Source organism: Brachionichthys hirsutus, chromosome 13 (genome assembly GCF_040956055.1).
Source record: "Brachionichthys hirsutus isolate HB-005 chromosome 13, CSIRO-AGI_Bhir_v1, whole genome shotgun sequence".
NCBI lineage: Eukaryota > Metazoa > Chordata > Actinopteri > Lophiiformes > Brachionichthyidae > Brachionichthys > Brachionichthys hirsutus.
This window is the reverse complement of record NC_090909.1, coordinates 10,475,427-10,494,611: the sequence shown is the minus strand read 5'-3', so window position 1 is coordinate 10,494,611 and position 19,185 is coordinate 10,475,427. Positions and strand designations below refer to the sequence as shown.

General features: G+C 45.7%; 1 protein-coding gene across 1 annotated transcript; it reads left to right on the top strand.

Moving 5' to 3' along the window:
- The first annotated feature begins 321 nt into the window (after positions 1–321).
- Positions 322–19,150, top strand: LOC137903464 (zinc finger MYM-type protein 4-like). Its single transcript, XM_068747615.1, has 28 exons — positions 322–379; positions 511–611; positions 5,987–6,647; positions 8,417–8,563; positions 8,883–8,920; positions 9,148–9,288; positions 10,082–10,314; positions 10,459–10,621; positions 10,921–11,124; positions 11,543–11,693; positions 11,772–11,887; positions 12,025–12,207; positions 12,664–12,814; positions 12,930–13,102; positions 13,195–13,336; positions 13,423–13,509; positions 13,616–13,650; positions 13,962–14,106; positions 14,337–14,449; positions 14,574–14,784; positions 15,273–15,491; positions 15,613–15,719; positions 16,097–16,271; positions 17,289–17,440; positions 17,579–17,697; positions 17,741–18,015; positions 18,406–18,532; positions 18,653–19,150. Exons 1-28 carry the CDS (start codon positions 322–324, stop codon positions 18,864–18,866), a joined length of 4,641 nt encoding a protein of 1,546 aa, XP_068603716.1. The 3' UTR covers positions 18,867–19,150.
- The last annotated feature ends 35 nt before the right edge of the window (positions 19,151–19,185 follow it).

Below are 19,185 nucleotides of genomic sequence, written 5' to 3'. Positions count from 1 at the left end.
ACAGTCATCCAATTTCTCCAGTGCAACATCCTGAGGCTGCCTAAGGGGGCCCGTCATCATGGCTGTTGGGGAACAACTCTGCACCATCATACCAAGAACATACCACACGGCGATCCGCACACTCCGCCGGAGCTTTACCCCCCCCCTACTCGAAATCATCATCTCCTGCATCTCCACCTGTCTCAAGTTCACTCAGGATTTCTATGAACTCTCTCTCAGCAGGTGGCTTGGTCTTAACGAACTGTGATTGCTAATTCTGAAGTCTTCAAGTCTCACTTTGAGACTGTACAGCGCGTGTGCTGTACCACCTGGAAAGCTACAATGACTCTTGGTTGGGCCCAGGTTCTCCTGTACTGCTTCTCTGGCACCCGCTCCCCTGGTGCGATTTCCTCCGGCGCGGCGACGTCTCGGTCCTGCAACGAGATTTCTTGTATAGATTGGGACAGAAATGTAACAGCAGAATTCGACCTTCTCGTATCGTCGGAGATCTCTTCCTGTTGTTCTTTCAAGGTGAGAGAATCGCCAGTGGGGCTGTTAACAAATGGGCGGGGCAACGCGTCTACCCCAACCAGGACATATCTGAGTCCTTGCCCTCGGTTATCTGCTCCCATGTCAGTGAAATCAATTACAAGCTCACTCCATTGGGTAATTACTAATTAGGCACTGGGAAGCTCTCCATGCCTGTCTTCATAGTCGGTTTCGGATTACTCACATGAGCGGACGAGAGAGAGAGAGAGAGAGACTGCCGCTGATTGTACTGCGTCTGGCACCAGTGTCTACAATGAAAGGAAAAACAGTGTCATTAACCCGTATTTCTAAATCTCCCTCAGGCTATGACTCCCCGTCACAGGCTAGATCTTGGCCCCCTTGGTTACATTGGTCCTGCCTCTCTATGGGGGGGGGGGGGGGGGGGATATATGGTAAAGAAGCAAGGTTCAAGGTTACTTTATTTGTACCCGAAGGCAGAACAGAAAAACCCATATCCTGTTTCAACACTTTCTTCAGTAACCGTCAGCCTTATCGTTTAATCATGTAATCTGGACCGGTTCCGTCTGTTTTGGCCTCGCATGACATTAAGTCTGTTCCGTTGACCTTGGTTGAGTAAACTTCTTTGAGCGCTTTCCACACGTAAACTGATACCGCAGTCAAGGGAGCATCCTCAAGTCAATCAATCTGCTTCCTCCTCGATGTCTTCGATCTCCCATTTGGTCAGATGTGCTCTGATAGCATTTCTAAAATCCCCCAATCCCAGGATGTGCCCTACAATGACATCCAGAAATGTAGCTATCCACGCTGAACAGCTCTCTTTGGGTGAGGGCAGCTTTTTCCTGCTCTGCTCTGCTCTGCATCTGAGTGTGTGTGTGTGTGTGTGTGCGTGCGTGCTATCTCTCCTGCTCTGTGGGGGGAGGAACATTCTTCTTGGGGATTCTCCGGAGGTCGTATCTCATATCAGTGGTGCAGCTCTGCGTCCTCTATGGCCTTCATCCTGCCTGTGGTGCCTCTGATAGACTTTGATCTCCCCACAATCACTCCTTCCTCCTCACTGTGTCTCCTCGACTCCCTCTGACCTCGTTATTTTAGCCCTGGCTCTTTCCTCCTCTTCCTCCTCTTCCTCTGTCTCGGTTTAACCATTAATTGCGTGTCCTGTTCGACCTGTTCCCTTTCCTGCCTGCTTCTATCATATGTGCCCCCCCCCCCCCCTTTTCTCTGTGTAGCCATGCTTGTTGATTAGCTGGTGATGGGGGATGTGTGCGTGTGTGTGTGTGCGCGCGCGTGCGCATTATGCTCCATGGCTTGCGCCAGGATTCTCACGTGCAAAACAAAAACAAAAACAAAAGGATTCTCACATGCACGCTGTATATAAGTACTGCATGCCTTTACGTACCTTTAGTTGCGCCGTTCGGATGTTGCGTGCCCCCCCCCCTCCCCACGGGAACTTGCCCCTTCTGTTGAGATCCGGGTGACGACAAAGGCTCCTTTTCCCCTCGGTTTCTTTTATCTCCTATCAGAGGTGGATAATCAATAACGGGTCAGGAACTGTGGACGAATAAAGTTCACTGAAGATTCTCAGCACAAACAGCGCTGGACCCCCCCGACGGAAGCGGAGCTCTGTGGGGGGAGGCCGGCATGAGGCAGGGACCTTTATAGTGGGCGTCTGTGCCCTCCTCCCGGGGGGGGGGGGGGGGGGGGGTTACACCCTCCACCTGGGATGAGCTCTAGCTTCCTACCATGTATCGGTTATCTATGTGTGATTACTGCAACGTGTTTAGAAATAAAGCGGCTAAGAGTGTATTGTGAGCGTGCATCACTAAATGTACAACACATCCTTGATTCCTTCTAACCTCACTGTTCACCCTGCGACCTTCTCATTTACACACATAAACCCTGTTTTACTGCTGTTCACCTTCATCCCTCTCTTTTCTAGAGCAGACCTCCACTTCTCTAGATTCTCCTCTACCTGCAGATCACAATGTCATCAACAAACATCATATTCTAAGGAGCTTCCTGTCTCACCTCATCAGTTAGTCTATCCATCACCATGGTAAACAAAAAGGGGCTCAGAGCTGATCCCTGGTGCATCCCACCTCTACACTAAACTCCCGTTACTCTTACTGCACACTTCACGTCTGTCCTGCATGTCCTGAACTACTCTGACAAACCTCTCTCCCACTCCAGACTTCCTCATGCGGTTCCACAGTTCCTCTCTAGGCACCCTGCTTTCTCTCTTAAATCAATGACTTCTTCGTGATTTGTCTTTCAGAGATCTGGGAAACCACAACGGTCCAGAATTTACCCATCCTGATGGTGGTGGCAGAGAAGCCACCTGATCAGAAGGAGCGATACCCGATCAATAGTCACAGGGAGCTTGTATTCAGCGTCTTGTATGAGGATAATCCAGCATGGGGAAAACACGGGCCTTCTGAGCAACATCCACACATCTCTATAATATCTTTATTTCACTTTAATAATAGAGCCATCTGTTCTGACATTTTTGGTTCATAAAAATAGCATTCCAGCACTTTTATATTGCAGCGCCAGGCCCGCTCCACCTGCTACTGTGCATTTAATCATGCCATTCTGCATTGTGTTTCACTGGATCGGAGGTTGATGCCGTGTGAGATGTCGAAGCAGAACACCTGGAGTAGCTCTCATGCTTTCCTACAACAGCACAGCGTCTTCCTATTAGAATAAATATTTATGGTGACAATTCAGCCATTTATTTTCTAAATTATACACGAAACTCGAATTAGAAAGCTCTGAGGACCTGTTTATTAAACTCATGGTCTGTAAATTGCACAAAATAAACTTTTATCCTTTTATTATTTGCTCCAAAATATTGAGAATGCAAAGCTTCCTTCTTCGAACCAGCTGAGATCAGCCTTTCTGAAGCCTACTTTATATATATATTTATATATAGTATATGATATTACAGTATATACTATATACCCACACTACAGTCAATTATCGAAGACTGTTAATCATTACCATTATTTAAAACACTGCTGCTGTTTAAACACCATTGCTTTAGTATTCATGGAGACAGTGGAAGAAATAAACCATATGACAGAGCTTTGCTGCCACCCAGTGGACACAAAGCAGCACTGAAACTGAGCATGAGAACTTCAGAATTTAAATGCATGACAATAACATAACTATGAAAGATATTCCATTGATCACAAACATGAACAAAGAATCATCTTCCTTTATTTCTGACTGACTGAGAGATGCGGAGGATGATCTAGATTCGTAGTTCCCACGTGACGTCACGACTGTTCATCATATTGTGATTTGTGCAAATTAATGCTCAGTAAACTTTATGATTTTTTTTTTGACGAACTTTTGTCAGAAAGTTATAAAAATGGACGCTTCAGACACACACGCACACTCACTGCTCTTTGTTTTTAAAGAACGCTCGTCGAAAACGTCACTTCCTGTTAGCTGCCGACCAAGTCTGTGTCGCGAGGGCGGAAATTTCCCGCACTTTATCACCGGAATCCAGTGTTAATTCTCTACAACTTTGCTATATGAATATCTTAGTATATTTAGCACAACACCAACTACAATAGTTCATATAAATCAGCGGTTTCTCTCTTTTTGGTCTGTGACGTATAAACACGCGGGACCTTCCTAGCTAACCTTAGCGAGCTAGCAGAAATGCTGTGTGCAGATGTACTGCGTAAGCTAGCAGTAGCTTAGCGAGGCATAAGCTAGTTTTTCCGTCGTCAGGCCATGCAGCTTGTCAACACATCGTCTTAGCATGGCGGAATTAAAGGAAGCAATTCATACACAGGTAAATAAACCAATTTTAGCAAACTGACGTTATGGTGCGGCTATTTGTTAAGCTGTTTTGCAGCAAGCTGTGTTTACAATCCAAAACGTTGCTATATCAATAACAACCTAACCTTATCTTCTTTAATGTGCATTGTTTACACTTTCAGTGCAACCAACGTCTTGCTAATTACGACTGTAGTTGTAATGCATGCATGTCGTCTTTAATTCAATGTGAAATTTCTTGTTAGAGGAGACGCATTATGAAAAAAAAAAAATCAACATTTTCATGTTTCTACACTCATGTTTGGTAGTTTCGGGTCATTAACAACTCAAAAACTGTTAAATTAAATCATCCAATCAATCCTGCGCAGCATTGGTTCACGTGCAGCACTCTTTTCGTTTGTGACGTCACAGCGGGGGGACGCTCACAAGATGTGTGTGCACTCACCCCGTGTCTGCGCTCGGCACGTCCACGCTCTACCTGCGGCTCGTGCATGACTCGTCCCAACATTTGCACGGCACGAGAGAGGAGAGCATCATGTCAGGGACGCACAAACGCTGCTATGTTGTTGGCTGCACCGAAAAACACAGATGCTTACACCAGCTACCAGCTTCAGAGGACAGAAGAACAGAGTGGATAAAGTTTATTTATGGTGGTAATGCTCCGGCGAAAATTGGCAAACATGTCGTAGTGTGTGCTAAACACTTTGGGCCCGACTGCTTTAAGAACCTCGGCCAATATAACGCTGGACTAGCTACGAAACTTTATCTCAAAGAAGGAGCACTACCGACTGTCCGGGACAGAAGTGGAGACGAGGCAGCACATGTGAGCATTTTAATGTTATTCGTTCTCTCTGGTCGAGGCTGGTCAGCTGTGGATGAGCTACATGCTGTAACTTACTCGCTGCTGCGGGAGGATCAGAAGCCACAGAGAGACTCTTAGTTCAGGCCTGTAAGATATTTATCTCTGACAAGAATGTAGATGAAGTCTAGAACAAAACTCGCATGATCCGATAACAACTGACCATTCTGAGACATCTTGTTTTCTTCTTTTCTGATTAAAAGCCTCCATTTGCTCATTTTCGTTGATGTCGGATTCCGGTTCAAACGTGTGTGGTTGAATCTCTGTCGCTATGTTTCTCCCAAAAGTCATCTCACCGGTTACCATGGTAGCGTGCAGCTACGAGGGACGCTGTCCCGCAGCATCTGTTTGCTATTTTGACCAAAGACTGTCACAGATATTTCATACAAGTGTTTGGGAACTGCGTTAACTTGTGGAAAAAGGGTTTAATATGTGCCCTTTAAAGTTAAATACATTTTTCACGCAGACACGTCCAGGCGTAGATTTTGCATCATTTGAGCAAAACGTCATTGTCTGTCTGTCGCTACGTTATTTCGTGTTATTGGTGAATTATTACAAAGTATCAAACTGACAAGGCAAATAGGATAATCAGACATTGTAGTGAGGCAGTCAATAGGTCTCTCTCTCTCTCTCTCTCTCTCGCTCGCCCTCCTGACTTTGTGACTTTTCTCACAGGTAAGTATTGCGAAGTCCACGTATCAGATATAACTTAACATGTCTGACAACAGCAACACAACCTCAATTCCAAGAGCACTTCAACGCTGCATAAAAAAAAAATGAAGGGACATTTTAGTCATTTGCAAACAAACTGAATACTGTCAAGTTGAGGTGTTCTCTGATCTTCTGTCACAGGCTGCAGGTGGGACAGACGGAGAGCCGGCGGCACCAGAGGATGCCGGAGGCTCGGAGCCTGTTCACAGTGCTTCTGCTAAACCGTGTGAACATGGAGTGGAGGATGATGTTGCCCCTGCTGCTGCTAAAGTAACAGCAGACGCAGAAACGAAACCTCGGGAAACCGAGGCTGAAGTGGACTCTTCTGTGTCTCATCTTAATCTATCGCCTGCGCAGTCATCGACCTCTCCAGAGGACACAGTTAAATCGGTTTTGGGTCAGCTTCCGGAACCAGAGGGCGTCCCAGAATCTGAAAAAAAGGATACTGAGGAGAAAACCGATGAGGATTTTGAGGTGAACAAAGACAATTTGGCAGTAAAGGAAAACCGTTCAGGGCAAAGTTCTACTGGAACAATTGCGACAGAAAACACAGAGGTGAACGAAATATGTCATCGTAAGAAGGAACCAACTGAGGCAGACGCAATAAAGGACCCAGGAATGGAGACGGAAGAGAAAATGGAGTCTCTCACCTCTAATTTGAGGGTTCCTACAGCGGATGCCCTCGATGAAATGATGGACATTGGTACAGTGGATCAGGTGGACCAAGAAGCTCAAATGAAAGAGGAGGAACAAAATGGCTCCATGGATGTGGGTTGCAGTCTTTTAACTACCACCATTTCAGGTAAAGCAGATTTTTAGCTTTTTTTTTAAGGATTTGTTTTCTCTGTGTTTTAGTTGATGATGCAAAAGAATGTTTCACTGTTACTGAAAAGCAAAGGTTGTGTTCCAGATCCAGAAACAATTGGATGTTTTATCTTCAAAGTGGCACATCAGGTGTCAAAGCGCACACACACAGACAGATATGATCACTTATTCATATAAATAGCCCAATGTTTAAACCAGGTATAAATATTTTTCAGATTTTGCGTGTGTATGCTTCAAGTTCCCACCAAAAGCTGCCTCCACCTTTATGTGGAGTACAGTATATCACAAAGCTTCTTTTTCAATGAAGAATACACTGATATATAAGATTACATCATCTTTGATATCATTGATATCTGAATGGGGAAAAACTGAGCAACCTTCATTCAGTGTTTTGCTGTTCCTTTTCTTTGCCGTGTGAGACGGTATTTTTTTTAGTATTATTTTAGGTGTATATATGCAGAAATTGTGTTTTCTCAGACATATAACAGTGACATTCTCATTCGGTTTACTTACAATATTTGTTGGTGGATATTTTGTAATCTATTTTGCTAATACTGAAAGAACAAATTGCAGTTAGCGGTCCGTCTTGAGCTCTTGCTGTCCCCTCCTCCGTCGCCCCTCTCAATTTTATCCTATCTTCTCTCACTTATTCCTGCACATCTGTCCCTCTCCCTTTTTCCATTCCTCTACTTTGGTTTTCGAGAAAAACGTCAAAATACTTTGTTGTCCCTTCTCTGCGCCATGCTCACATTAATGTACCGTAATTGATTTTAAACCTGATAACTGGCAAATTACCTGCATGAATGCATTGCTATATGCCTTCATGCTAGCTAACGTTAGCTGATTAACAATTGTAAATCTCTTTAATCTGTATATTTCGGTCTGGTAATTGCACTTCTGGATAGATGTTCAACTGTATGTCCTTACCTACAGTTGTACTTGAAATACAGAAGTACAGAAATACAGTTGTACTTGTACGTGTGTACAAGTACAGGTAAACAATGGAAAAACTAGCTTATGAATCTCTACGCTACTGCTAGCTTACTTGGTACAGCTGCAATCCCGCACACTGCATTTCTGCTAGCTCGCTAAGATTAGCTAGTCTCGTCACACATCTTTATGCATCAGACCCAACAAAATGGTGGAATCCAACATACTCTTGACGCGTTGCAGGTGTCTGATGAAGCAGCGCAGCCACAGAGCGTCGTTGAAACGCCTCCATGCTTCCCTCCAGGGTGCTCTTTTCAGCAGAGGCTTCGTACTTCCTCCTCCGGGCATATCGCTCATTTGTAGGCCCTTTAGATTAAGTTTATGTTATCGTTCTACAGAACGGCATCAGAAAACGTCTGTCTTGTCTGGATGGATTTGAGCTGCAGGATCGAAGTTTTCTGTGCTTTGGGTTCGCTGAATGTCTTCAGCCATGGAGCCCTGTTTATGCTCGAACAGAAACAAAAGAGGTTTGGACAGCTAAAGTATATTTACGAAGGTTAATACAATAATATGTGATTACGGTAATAAATGTGTACTTCATGAGGTTTGTTATTCAGGATCTGAATAAGGATTTGACTGCAGTGTGTTATTGTGTACCTCTATGTACCTCGGTTTTGCCCTTTCTGGGTTACTATGATAGTTATAAATAAACAATATTTTCTGTCTCAAAGCCCTTACGATGCTCAAAAATCACTGCTCTGCAGGATCCCACTAATTGATTTACTTTTGTATTTTCCTTTCAAACCTCAGTGGAAGAGAATACTGAATCTATTGTGGAGGACACGGAAGTCAAAACCTCAGTAGTTCCAGCACCTGCAGACGAGGACCGAGTGGAGGATAAGAACACTTCCGACCTGAGACGGTCCGGTTCACCTCCATCGTCTGAAGCTCTGCCAGATGCAGGTTAGTGGCCTCTGGTCAGTGATGACTGGGAAAGCACAGCGGTGGTGCGTCGTTTAGCCTGATTAAAGTGGAAAAATACAATAATAAATGGGAGGTGTTTCTGTGTTCTCACTCATGACAGAATGAATGAACACCAATTTTCAAAATGTGGCCTTTGACTTCCCGGCTGTCAAAGAATCAGACCATGTGATCACATCAAGCTGTTTCTCTCATTGCTTTCGTAATGCCGCATTATTTTCTGTATATTTCCCTTTATACTTAAAGAAAAAAAAAAACACATTCCGAAGATTTTCTTGACACGTTTCTCACGTTCTTGCAGAAAATGAGGGCTCATCTTCAGCCAGCATGGTGAACGGGGTGGATGTAAATAAGCCAGATGCTGTAAGTAAATGAAAACGGTTTCAGTGTGAACGTCTCGGGGTTAGAACTATTTATACTTACACTGACAAAATGTGATTTTAGATGTGGGTTTATTATTAATATTATTATTTATTAAGTTCTTCAGGGCTGTCATGGTTTAGAAGTTGCTTCACAAGTTGCCATGGATACAAAAAGTCAAATGTCTTTGTTTCCTTCTGTTGTAGGAATCGAGTGAACTCAAATCATCCCCTTCTCCACTGCCGGTGAAGGTGAAGGAAGAGCCTGCAGATGATGAGTATGAACAAGCCCAAGTCTCCTCTGCTGTTTCCACAGCAAACGTGAAGGATGAGCCCAATACTGCAAAGGTGGGACGGCCGTCTTTTCATGTCCTTTACAGACATTCAGCGTTAATTTATCGAGCTCTCGTGTCTGGATAGTGATGGGGGGGGGGGGATCTCAGCGGGAGATGGGAATGGGATGAACATAGATGTTGATAAGGATTGTAATCTTTGGACAGTTTCTCTTTCTCTATAAATAGATAACGCAGTAGAGTAGAGTAATACCTTGACATAGGAGTATAATTAGTTCCAGACGGTACGTAGACACTTTATACAGTAATTGTACTCTTGCATAAACGTAGACATGATATTTATGCCTTTGGAAGGCGTTGTGTTCTTGATGGCTTCCTTCTGTTTGAGGTTTGTACGTATCGTCGATGAACTCCGCTCAAACTCCAGATCACTTAGGCTGACGCCACGATCACGTTGATGGATAATTTCATGCTTCATCCCCTTCATCATTATCGTGCGTCTTTCCTTTTCACTGCCGTCCTTACCGCTCGCTTTCTTTGGACCCATCACAGATACAGCCGAACGAGTGAAGTGCGCTCGGCTGTCTAACGCCAGCGTGTGGGAGTTGCTCGTGTCTCAAATTTATACTCGCACCTCAAAGTAAAATACTGCTCGCAGGTTTGCTCGTAACACTCCTATGTCGAGGTATTACTGGATACAACAAAATACTAAGTCAGTGTGCCACCTAGCCTTCTCTGCTCTGATTGGCTGCGTTTTTCCTTACATGGGGGGGCGGGGATATGATCCCAAACAGACTTTGACGCATTCACAACCACTTGAACCGATCTCACCGCTTTACTGTTGACAGGAGGAATTGAGGATTGGCTCGGTCTACTCTGTGAGCCCAGCCACTGAGCAGTCTCTGCCTGTTGTCAGCTCCTCTCTACCCATGTTCTGTTCCAACTGCAAAAAGAACCTGCTGAAAGGGCAGACGGCTTTCCAGAGGAAGGGTTCCCCGGCACTCTTCTGCTCCACGTCCTGCCTCACTACTATGCTGCCTTCTGTCAAAAGGCCGGCCAAGATCTGCCACTACTGCCAGAAGTGAGTTCAACAGGGATAGGTGTCACCTTTCCGTGCGCGTGACCATGCAGACATGGATGATATGTTGGAGAAGGCTGAGAAATAGAGTGTGCATGTGGACCCAAATGAACTAAATCTTCATCTTTCACTTTCTCTTCTTGTCAGGGCGGTGTTTCGACCGCAGGAGATCATTTTGGTCGCAGATGCTAAAGGAGCCATCAAGGAATTCTGCAGCAAAAACTGCCTGACCGGCTTTAACTGCAAGAACAATGTCACCAATAAATTACCACCGCAGTCAGCCTGCAGCATGTGCACCAAACACTGCATTGTAAGTTACGGTTATAGTATATAGTATAATGTATATGGTATGTACAGGGCAGCAGCTGGGTTAGGGCTAGGGTTAGCATCATCCTCTGAAATACTGAAAGATTCAGAATAATTTCCCAGCGACATCTTCAGTGTCTTATTTCAAAGACCAAACTTAACTCTTCAAGTTCTCAACTGACGCAATTATTTGATAACAAATATAAATTATTCCGGGTTTCCTTCTTCCTTCAGTAAAATCGCACACTAACAAATGAATTGATATGTGATATATCTTTCACTTTTCTTCCGCCATCTCTCCAGAGCAAACATGAGGTATTCCTGAATACCACTACCCATAAGATCTGCAGCGATGCCTGCTTCAAACGTTTCCGGACCGTGAACAACCTGTCCCTGGCTGGCTGTGCAAACTGTGAAGTCTTCTGCCACCACAAATCCATCATGCTGAAGCTGCAAGGCGGCAGCAGACCTCTGTGCAATGCAGAGTGTCTAAGCAAGTACAAGGCGGTAGGAATATACCGGACGACACCACGGGCAATTGTTTCATGTGGCAAGGATGTCATGAAAAGTATTAGTACCTCGACTGGGAAAGGAAAAACAGGAGATATTTGTTATTTCTGTTGCTGTGCTTCTAAACAAGCAAACATTTAACAGCCGCATTTTCAGCTGATTTAATGAAGGATTTGAAGGACGTTCTTTCCATGGCTGCAGCTAAACGAAGCAATATCTAAAATATATTTCATCGTGTCAGTGGTTAATGGCCAATTCAGGATTACGTTCTCATGCATGAGCATTCTGCAGCACGTAGTCCGTGGTTAATTTATGTACAAGGTTATTTAACTAAAGCACACACACACACACGCGCGCCCCCCCCCCCCCCCCCCCCCAGCTCAACATTCTGTTTCTTCTTCAAAACCCTGACTAGAAAACCAAGGTGACGGAGCCTTGCACGATGTGTCGCACGGCCCGGGTGCTGGCAGAAATGATTGACAACAAAAACGCTGACAATTCAGTGAGCCTCTTCTGCGGCAGCAGCTGTGTGATGGCGTATATGGTCCAGACTGTCAGTGCATCAGGTACCAGACGACAGGTATTCAGACTGATTTCTGCCGCTTGAGTCATATTTGTTGGTCATGTTCCCCCCCCCCCCCCAGGTGCTCGGATCAATTGTGACAGCTGTGGGAAAAACGCATTGCCTGCTTACCACTTGGCCATGTCGGATACCTCTATCCGAAACTTTTGCACTCTGCCCTGCGTCATGGCTTTTCAGGTAACGCGGTTTAATACGTGCTCCGTTTCAAAGGCTCTTTGGATTTCTTCGTGCTGGAAGCTGTACCTGTGTGTCGGTGCTTTTCACTCATCTGTTTCTATGCTGGTGGGGGGGGGGGGGGGGGGTTGTGACCACAGGACAAGTTCAAGAAGTCCCAGAATCAGATGAATGTTTTCACCAAGTTACCCATTGGGTCCACCCAAATCCAGGGCATTACTCCTGTCCCACCTCCACGGGACGTCTCCAAGGAAGCACAGAAACTCAGCTGCTCCCAGTGTAACCAAAGCATCACTGTCAAACCTGTCGTGGTCCAGATCAAAGTAAGTTCATGTGCAGCAGGTTCAGCTGACTCGGGGTTCACTCGAGGTCGCCGTCCTCTCTGCTGTCGTATTTGATGGAAAGGTCATAACCTTTGTGTTGCTACAATGCCAAGCAGTTTGTGAATCTGTACATGATTCACAGAATATATTTTGCTCAATTTTTGATGCCAACTGACTACAATGGAGGTAGATGTTTTCAGGATATTGCTTGAACATAATTTACATTTTTTAAAACGAGAAAGAAGAAGGAAATTCTCCCAGATTAATCCGGTGTGTGAATGAGTGAGTGTGAGGCTTTGTAAAGCGCTTTGGGCAACATGAAGGTGTAGAAAGCGTTACACAAGTGCAGTCCTTTTATTTATTTAGCTTGTCATATTTTTGGCACATGTTTTTTTCCCTTCACATTCATGTTAAATGTGTGTGTGATTTATTGTTTGTGGACATCCTCTCTGGCAGGACAAGATGGCTTTCATGTGTAGCATGAATTGTTCCTATGAATTCAAGAAAGCCAAAAGTATTACAGGCCTGTGTGAATACTGCAAGATGGAAAAGATCCCCACAGATGTCAAGAGAATTAACAACAAGGACTGCTTCTTCTGCGGCGACAGTAAGGGTTTATGTCTTGGTTGTAATGATTATGAGCTCGCTCTTTTGGGCACTAATTAAATAACGCCGTGTATCATGAAGAGGTTGTGACGAGCCTCTTCTGGCCCTCCTCCCAGGTTGTAAGCTCCTCTTTGAACACGACATGACTGAAAACTGGGGGAAACACTGTAATTCCTGCGCCTACTGCCACTCGGCGTCCAAGCGGCTGGTGACGGCACAGTACGGCGGCTCCACCGAGGAGTTCTGCTCTGATGAGTGCAGGTCCAAATACACCATGCTATTCTGCCATGTAAGTGGGAGAGGATTGAAAATGTTGTCGTAATAAAATGATGCTAATGATTTTCTGTCCCAACTCGAGGTTTGCTTCCTGTCTTCTCGCAGGTCGCCAAGTGTGACACCTGCGGGCAAAAAGGGAAACTGAAGCAGAGTCTGATGCTGGAGGAGACCAAAAACTTCTGTGAGCTGACCTGTATGCTGCAGTTCTGCTGTGACACGGTGGACACGCAGGGCGAGGTCTTTCATGGTGCGTGTTTTTATTTGCCTCTCGTGTTTTTAAGCTGTCATATCACCCACCGATTCTTTATCTGCTTGTTTTTCTTGGACGTTCAGATTTGGGAGAGGCCACGCCTGTCATCGCCAACGTCATCTCGCTTGCAGACTCAGAATCTCACGCTGCGGACGAAACCACCGAGCAGAGTACAAAAGAAGCCAGTTCGTTTAATTCGTTTGATTTAGTTGCTCATGTAACCTCGACTGCATGCGTTTACGGTGGAGGTTTAATGCGTTATCATTGTCTCCATAGGCACAGACAACTGTGAGTCAAAGTCCAAAGGACATGTAAGCCACCCCACATCTTATGAAATAAAGATATGAGTGTAACTGGTCTGGGAGCAAGCGATTGCAAAATGTACCGGTAGTTGCATGGATTTCACCAGTGCTGCAAAAGACTTCACGAGAAGCCCAAAGTGGCTTTTAAATGAATCAAGGATAAAATAAGCTGAAAATGTGCAACGCTTATTAACCCTAATTTAAAATGTGAAAGAAAATTAACCCAACTAACCCCTGAGTTTACATCGGGCGGGAGGAGGAACGGACGTAAAGGCGTTTGTTGATTTGAGGTGTATTTATACAACTATTCTGTCCTCCAGATCGGTTGTCAGACAGATGCCGTGAAAACGAATCCTCCCTCCGGCCAGAAAATCCTAAAGAACAAGGCGGTGCTCTGTCGACCGCTGGTGCAAAGCAAAGGGGTCTCCTGTAAAACGCGAACCGCTGATCGCGATTCACAGACAGGTAACCTGAAACACGATGCTTCCATGGTAACCTCTCTCTAACCTGCAGCCGCGTCTTAACGTACGGCTACAGCTCCCAGTGTAATCCGGTACGATTTGTCTAAGATTCAAGCTTAGAGCCAACATTCCATATCTTAACAAACTCATTCTGTATTTTTATAGCTTCATGAAGCCAGCATTGAATATTTTATTCACCTATTAATCCTCTTGTTCTTATTTTTTCTTGTACAGATGATTCCTTCCCTCAAGTCATGATTGTTCCCATCCCAGTGCCGGTGTATGTTCCTGTACCAATGAACATGTACACCCAGTGTGCCCCGAATCCCATGGCCCTGCCTGTACCAGTAGGTCAAACACTATTAACCCCCTCCAGGTTAATGATCAACTCCTAATGCGAAATGAACACGACAAGCCTGGAGCAGCATCTTTACGGACCCTTTCGCTATTATGTTCCTGCTCCGTCTACAGGTTCCTGTGCCCATGTTCCTTCCTGTGACCGTGGACAGCGCTGAACGCATCGTGCAAACCATCCAAGAGATCAAGGAGAAGATCCCGTCTGACCCGTTCGAGGCAGAGCTCATCCTCATGGCTGAGATGGTGGCGGAGCAAGATGAGATGAATCACAAAGAAGAGAGATTGAAGGAGAAGGAGAGAGAAAAACAAGCGGCTGTTCCAGATGGTACAAAACAAATAGGAAGTAAATTAGGGAATAACATGTTTTGAAGTTTGAGAATTTGGGGAGGCAAATACTGTTGTTTTTTTTTAAGTTATCTTTATTGCAATTATTGGTCAAGGAGTACCGTAATGAGTTCACTTGTGGGAGAACTTAATTAACAAAAACTGGGACGCTAACTCGACAGTCTCATGTTTCTGGTGATTTTGTACATTTTCCCCCAATAACACAAGAAAGCAAAACGAGTTCTTTGCAGAATCTTCAAAGAAGTATTTGGCAAGTACCAATGGTGCAAGTTTCATCTTTTTAAATGGGCTAGTGGGCCAGTGCTCTGATATTGGGGAGGTTGCGATTTGCAGTCATGACATAAGCGGACCAATTTTAATAAGTAGAAAGTCTTGTATCTTTGTTCTGCATACAAGGCTTTTATCTTCAAGCTCTTATTAGAGGCAACAAATATGTTATGTTTTTTTAATATGTTTAAAAAAATGCAGACCACGCAAGTAACTACAGCGACTTGGACACGGACGATTTGGCCACTTTCCTCAACAACTGGGAAGACGCCTCCTCCGACACGGTTGTCAGGTCTCCCGGTCAACGGTGCTCCCAGGAGAAGCTCAACCCAAGTCTAGACAGCCCGGTGGACACGTCCAGCGAGCATTCTTCCGAGGTCCCGCCACCTCCAATGGACATCGAAACTGACATCCCTATTGGTGAGGGGATACGATGTGCACAGTCGATTGAAGCCAGATGCTGATGCTGAGGTTTAGTTCTCGAAGCACTGCTTTCACTTCGGCAGGTTTTGTCTATTCTCCTGTCTTTTGTCATCTCTAGAAACTCTTGAAAAGTTGGCCCAACTCAGGGAGCAGTCCCAGAAATCCCAGAGCCCACAGCATACTTCACAACGAAGGCAGGCCCCCAGGAAAGCCAGAGAGAAGCGGGTAAACGTCCTGGCTGCTAGTGCACCTGAATGTGATTGTGCTCATAAAAATAATACAGGGGGTCCGTCGGCTTACGGCGACGTTTGCTTCCGAGGGTTTTGTCGTAAGCAGACAGAAAATATCGGAGTAGAAAGAGACAATGTCCTCCCGGTAGACGTCGTGGGTGAGACCGCAGAAAGTGTCGCCCCCCTCGATCCGCTCGCTCGCTTTCCGGTATGTCGTACAAACACCTCGTAAAGTTGAACGTAAAGTCACGTAGGTCGTGAGTCGACGACCCCCCCCTGTACGTTTGTAGTTGGAATACTTGGAATGCTCACGATGTGTTGACCTTGGATTTTCACGCTGCTTTCTCTCAACCTTTTCCTACTTTGCCAAAGGCTCAGAAGTCACAGCGGTCGTCGAAAGCAGCAAAGGTTTCGTCTCAGAGACATTCTCTGAACAAGGCAAAGGTTGTGGACGTCCCAAAACTAAAGAGTCAATATGGGGTTGATGCCTGGAAGCGATGGATCCTGTGGAGACGAGCTCAACACGGCATGGAGAAAACACGCTTTGGTTGGTCTGAGCGTGTTACATAAGACTGATTAGCGCTGTTGCCTCACAGCAAGAAGGTCACAGGTTCGAATCCGACTTGAGGCCTTTCTGTGAGGAGTTTGCGTGATCTCCCCGTGTCTGCGTGGGTTCTCTCCGGGTTCTCCGGCTAATTAGGTGAATTGGTTACACTAAATTGTCCGTAGGTGTGAATGTGTGTGAATGATTGTCTCACCTGCAGACTGCTGGGATCGGTTCCAGCACGGCCCGCGACCCGGGAACGGACAAAGCGGTTTGGAAAATGAATGAATGACACTCCAGGTTCCTTTAATTGACCCAAGTTTATGTTTCCCATTAGTTACCCTCGCCGAAGGGGAGGCGAGGGTATTGCAATTGGGTGCGTTTGTATGTTTGTTTGTTTGTCTGTCCGAGCGCATAACTCAAAAACTAGTAACCCAATCGACTTGACATTTTTACACAAGCAAGGTTCTGTCCGTGGCTCGGTCCTCCCCGAGAATGGCGTTGATCCGGATCTGGATCCAGATTCTAGAATTATTTTTACATCTGGAATTGTGCCTGTGCTGTAAACTGCCACTTTAAGAGGGAGGGACACGAATGGCATGATGGGGAAAAAGAGTCCAGAAGGAGTCTTGTAGTACGTTCCGGAGCAGCAAGCTAGAGCAGGTTTGGCCCCTCTGATCCGGAAGCCCCGTTTACTGTCTCACAAGATCCAATAGTCTTTTGGAGGCGAGGGTCTGCAATCTCTGATTGTCTTTCTAGTTTTTTGTGTTCTGACCCACATTGGGCCGGGGGGGTTAACAATTAACAAACACTGACCCAAAGTAATGTCAGAACGGACGTCTTCAGCAGGACAAAAACTAGAGTTGTGGAGGGACAGAATTATTTTAGAATGATCCTTTGGCAACTTACAACAGGCTGTAATTTGAAACATTCGTGGTCTTTTGATGTCTTATTTTTAAACTTTATACAACAAAACTAGCGACGGGAATGTCTCATCGCTTCCTCATGCGTTGCTTCCAGCGCGGTCCATGGAGACGAAGGACGATGTCCTCCGGTGCACCACCGCTGAGCTGAGCTACGGCCTCTGCTGCTTCATCAACGAGGTGGAGCGGCCCAACGGGGAGCCGTACTCCCCGGACAGCCTCTTCTACCTCTGCCTCGGCATCCAACAGGCAAGACATTTGAACACACTCGTGTACGACGGCCGGTACGAAGCAGGTTTTGAGCCTGACCGTGACCACGGCAGGTTTCCCAAATGAATCCTTAAAACGCTTTAAGATGTTGAAGCCGTTACCGTTTCCCTTCTGTAGCACCTGTTTGAGAACGGTCGCGTGGAGAACATATTCATGGATCGGTTCTACAACAAGTTCTCCACTGAATTCACGACCATGCTGAGAAGTTTCAAACCTCTAATCACGGCAGGGGGTGAGTTCACATGCTTCGTTTGAACCCTTAATCAGGTTGCATTTTAGACCGACACATTCCTCTCCTCCTGCAGGTTACGTCCATTCCCGTGTCGAGGAGGAGTTTCTGTGGGACTGTAAACAGTTGGGGGCGTACTCCCCCATCGTGCTCCTCAACACGCTCATCTTCTTCTGCTGCAAACACTTTGGCTTCACCACAATCGAGCAGCACCGCCAGCTGTCCTTCGCCCACGTCATGCGCTGCACCAGAACCAACCAGGACCAGAGCAAGACCGCCTTCCTGCGCTTCTACCCACCGCTGTCTATAAATGAGACCGAGTCAGGTACAACAACACAGACCGGCAGTAGCGTCGCGGACTTTAATGCGTAAAACGCATCGACGGTTGCCTCGAATTGGAATCCTCGTATTTGTAGTGAAGTGATTTGGGGACGTTGATCAAATTTTGCTTGTGCAGATATTTTGCAAAATATTTTTATATTATCTCATTGTCCTGAAAAGACACAAATGTACATGAAGCCAAGATCGTGTGGGGCGTATTACTGATTGGAATGCAGTATTGCAGATTGTGCGAACCAATATCGATGAAGTGAGCCTGAATCTGATTAGAATACATGCGTTCATTTATCAGTACTTTTAAATCAGTAAGTCTGTATTAATAGTAAGTGGATTGTGGTGAGAAACTGTCTTTTCTTGTGTAACGTGTCCTCTTCAGGTCCAGAGGTTCCGGCAAAGAGGCGTAGGGAGGAGGAGAATAAAGAGGACATCCTGGAGATGATGGAGAACACGGAGAACCCTCTCCGTTGCCCAGTCAGACTCTATGAATTCTACCTCTCCAAATGGTTTGTGTATTAAGTCATCTCGACGTCTGATCGCTGTTTTGCCTCACCCAGGCTTAATATTGAAATCAGTACTTCGTGTCGCTCTCCCTAATCCCTTTTTTTTTACTGTCTTCCATCCAGCTCAGAGTCAGTGAAGCAGCGGACCAACGTATTCTACCTTCACCCCGAGCGCTGCTGTGTCCCCAACAGCCCCTTGTGGTTCTCCTCAACCCCCCTGGATGACGCCACCATAGAGGCTATGCTCACCCGTATAATGATCATCAGGGAGAGAGCCAGCTGCACGAGAAAGGGCGAGACGGAGCAGGACCCATCTGAAGATGAGGACTCAGAATGAGGGGGGGGTCATAGAAGTGACTTTGTATTGGAGCAGCAGCTTAACATGTACATATTTTCGGATTATGGTAGCCAAAATTTTCATTTATACATGGCTGAATAAACAGAAATTAACAAAATAAATCTCTTGCATATGTGTGTGTTGAAGAGAGACGGGGTTTATAGAAACCGCTTTCATTACAGTGTTTGTGTATGTGGGGCACGGGAGCAGCAATGCAGGCCCGTCTACTGCAGGTCTGCGGGGAACAGCTGCTCTTTTCTGTGTTATGTTGAATGGGTGGTCTTCATGGATGATAAATGGCATTTCCTTCCACGTGTTT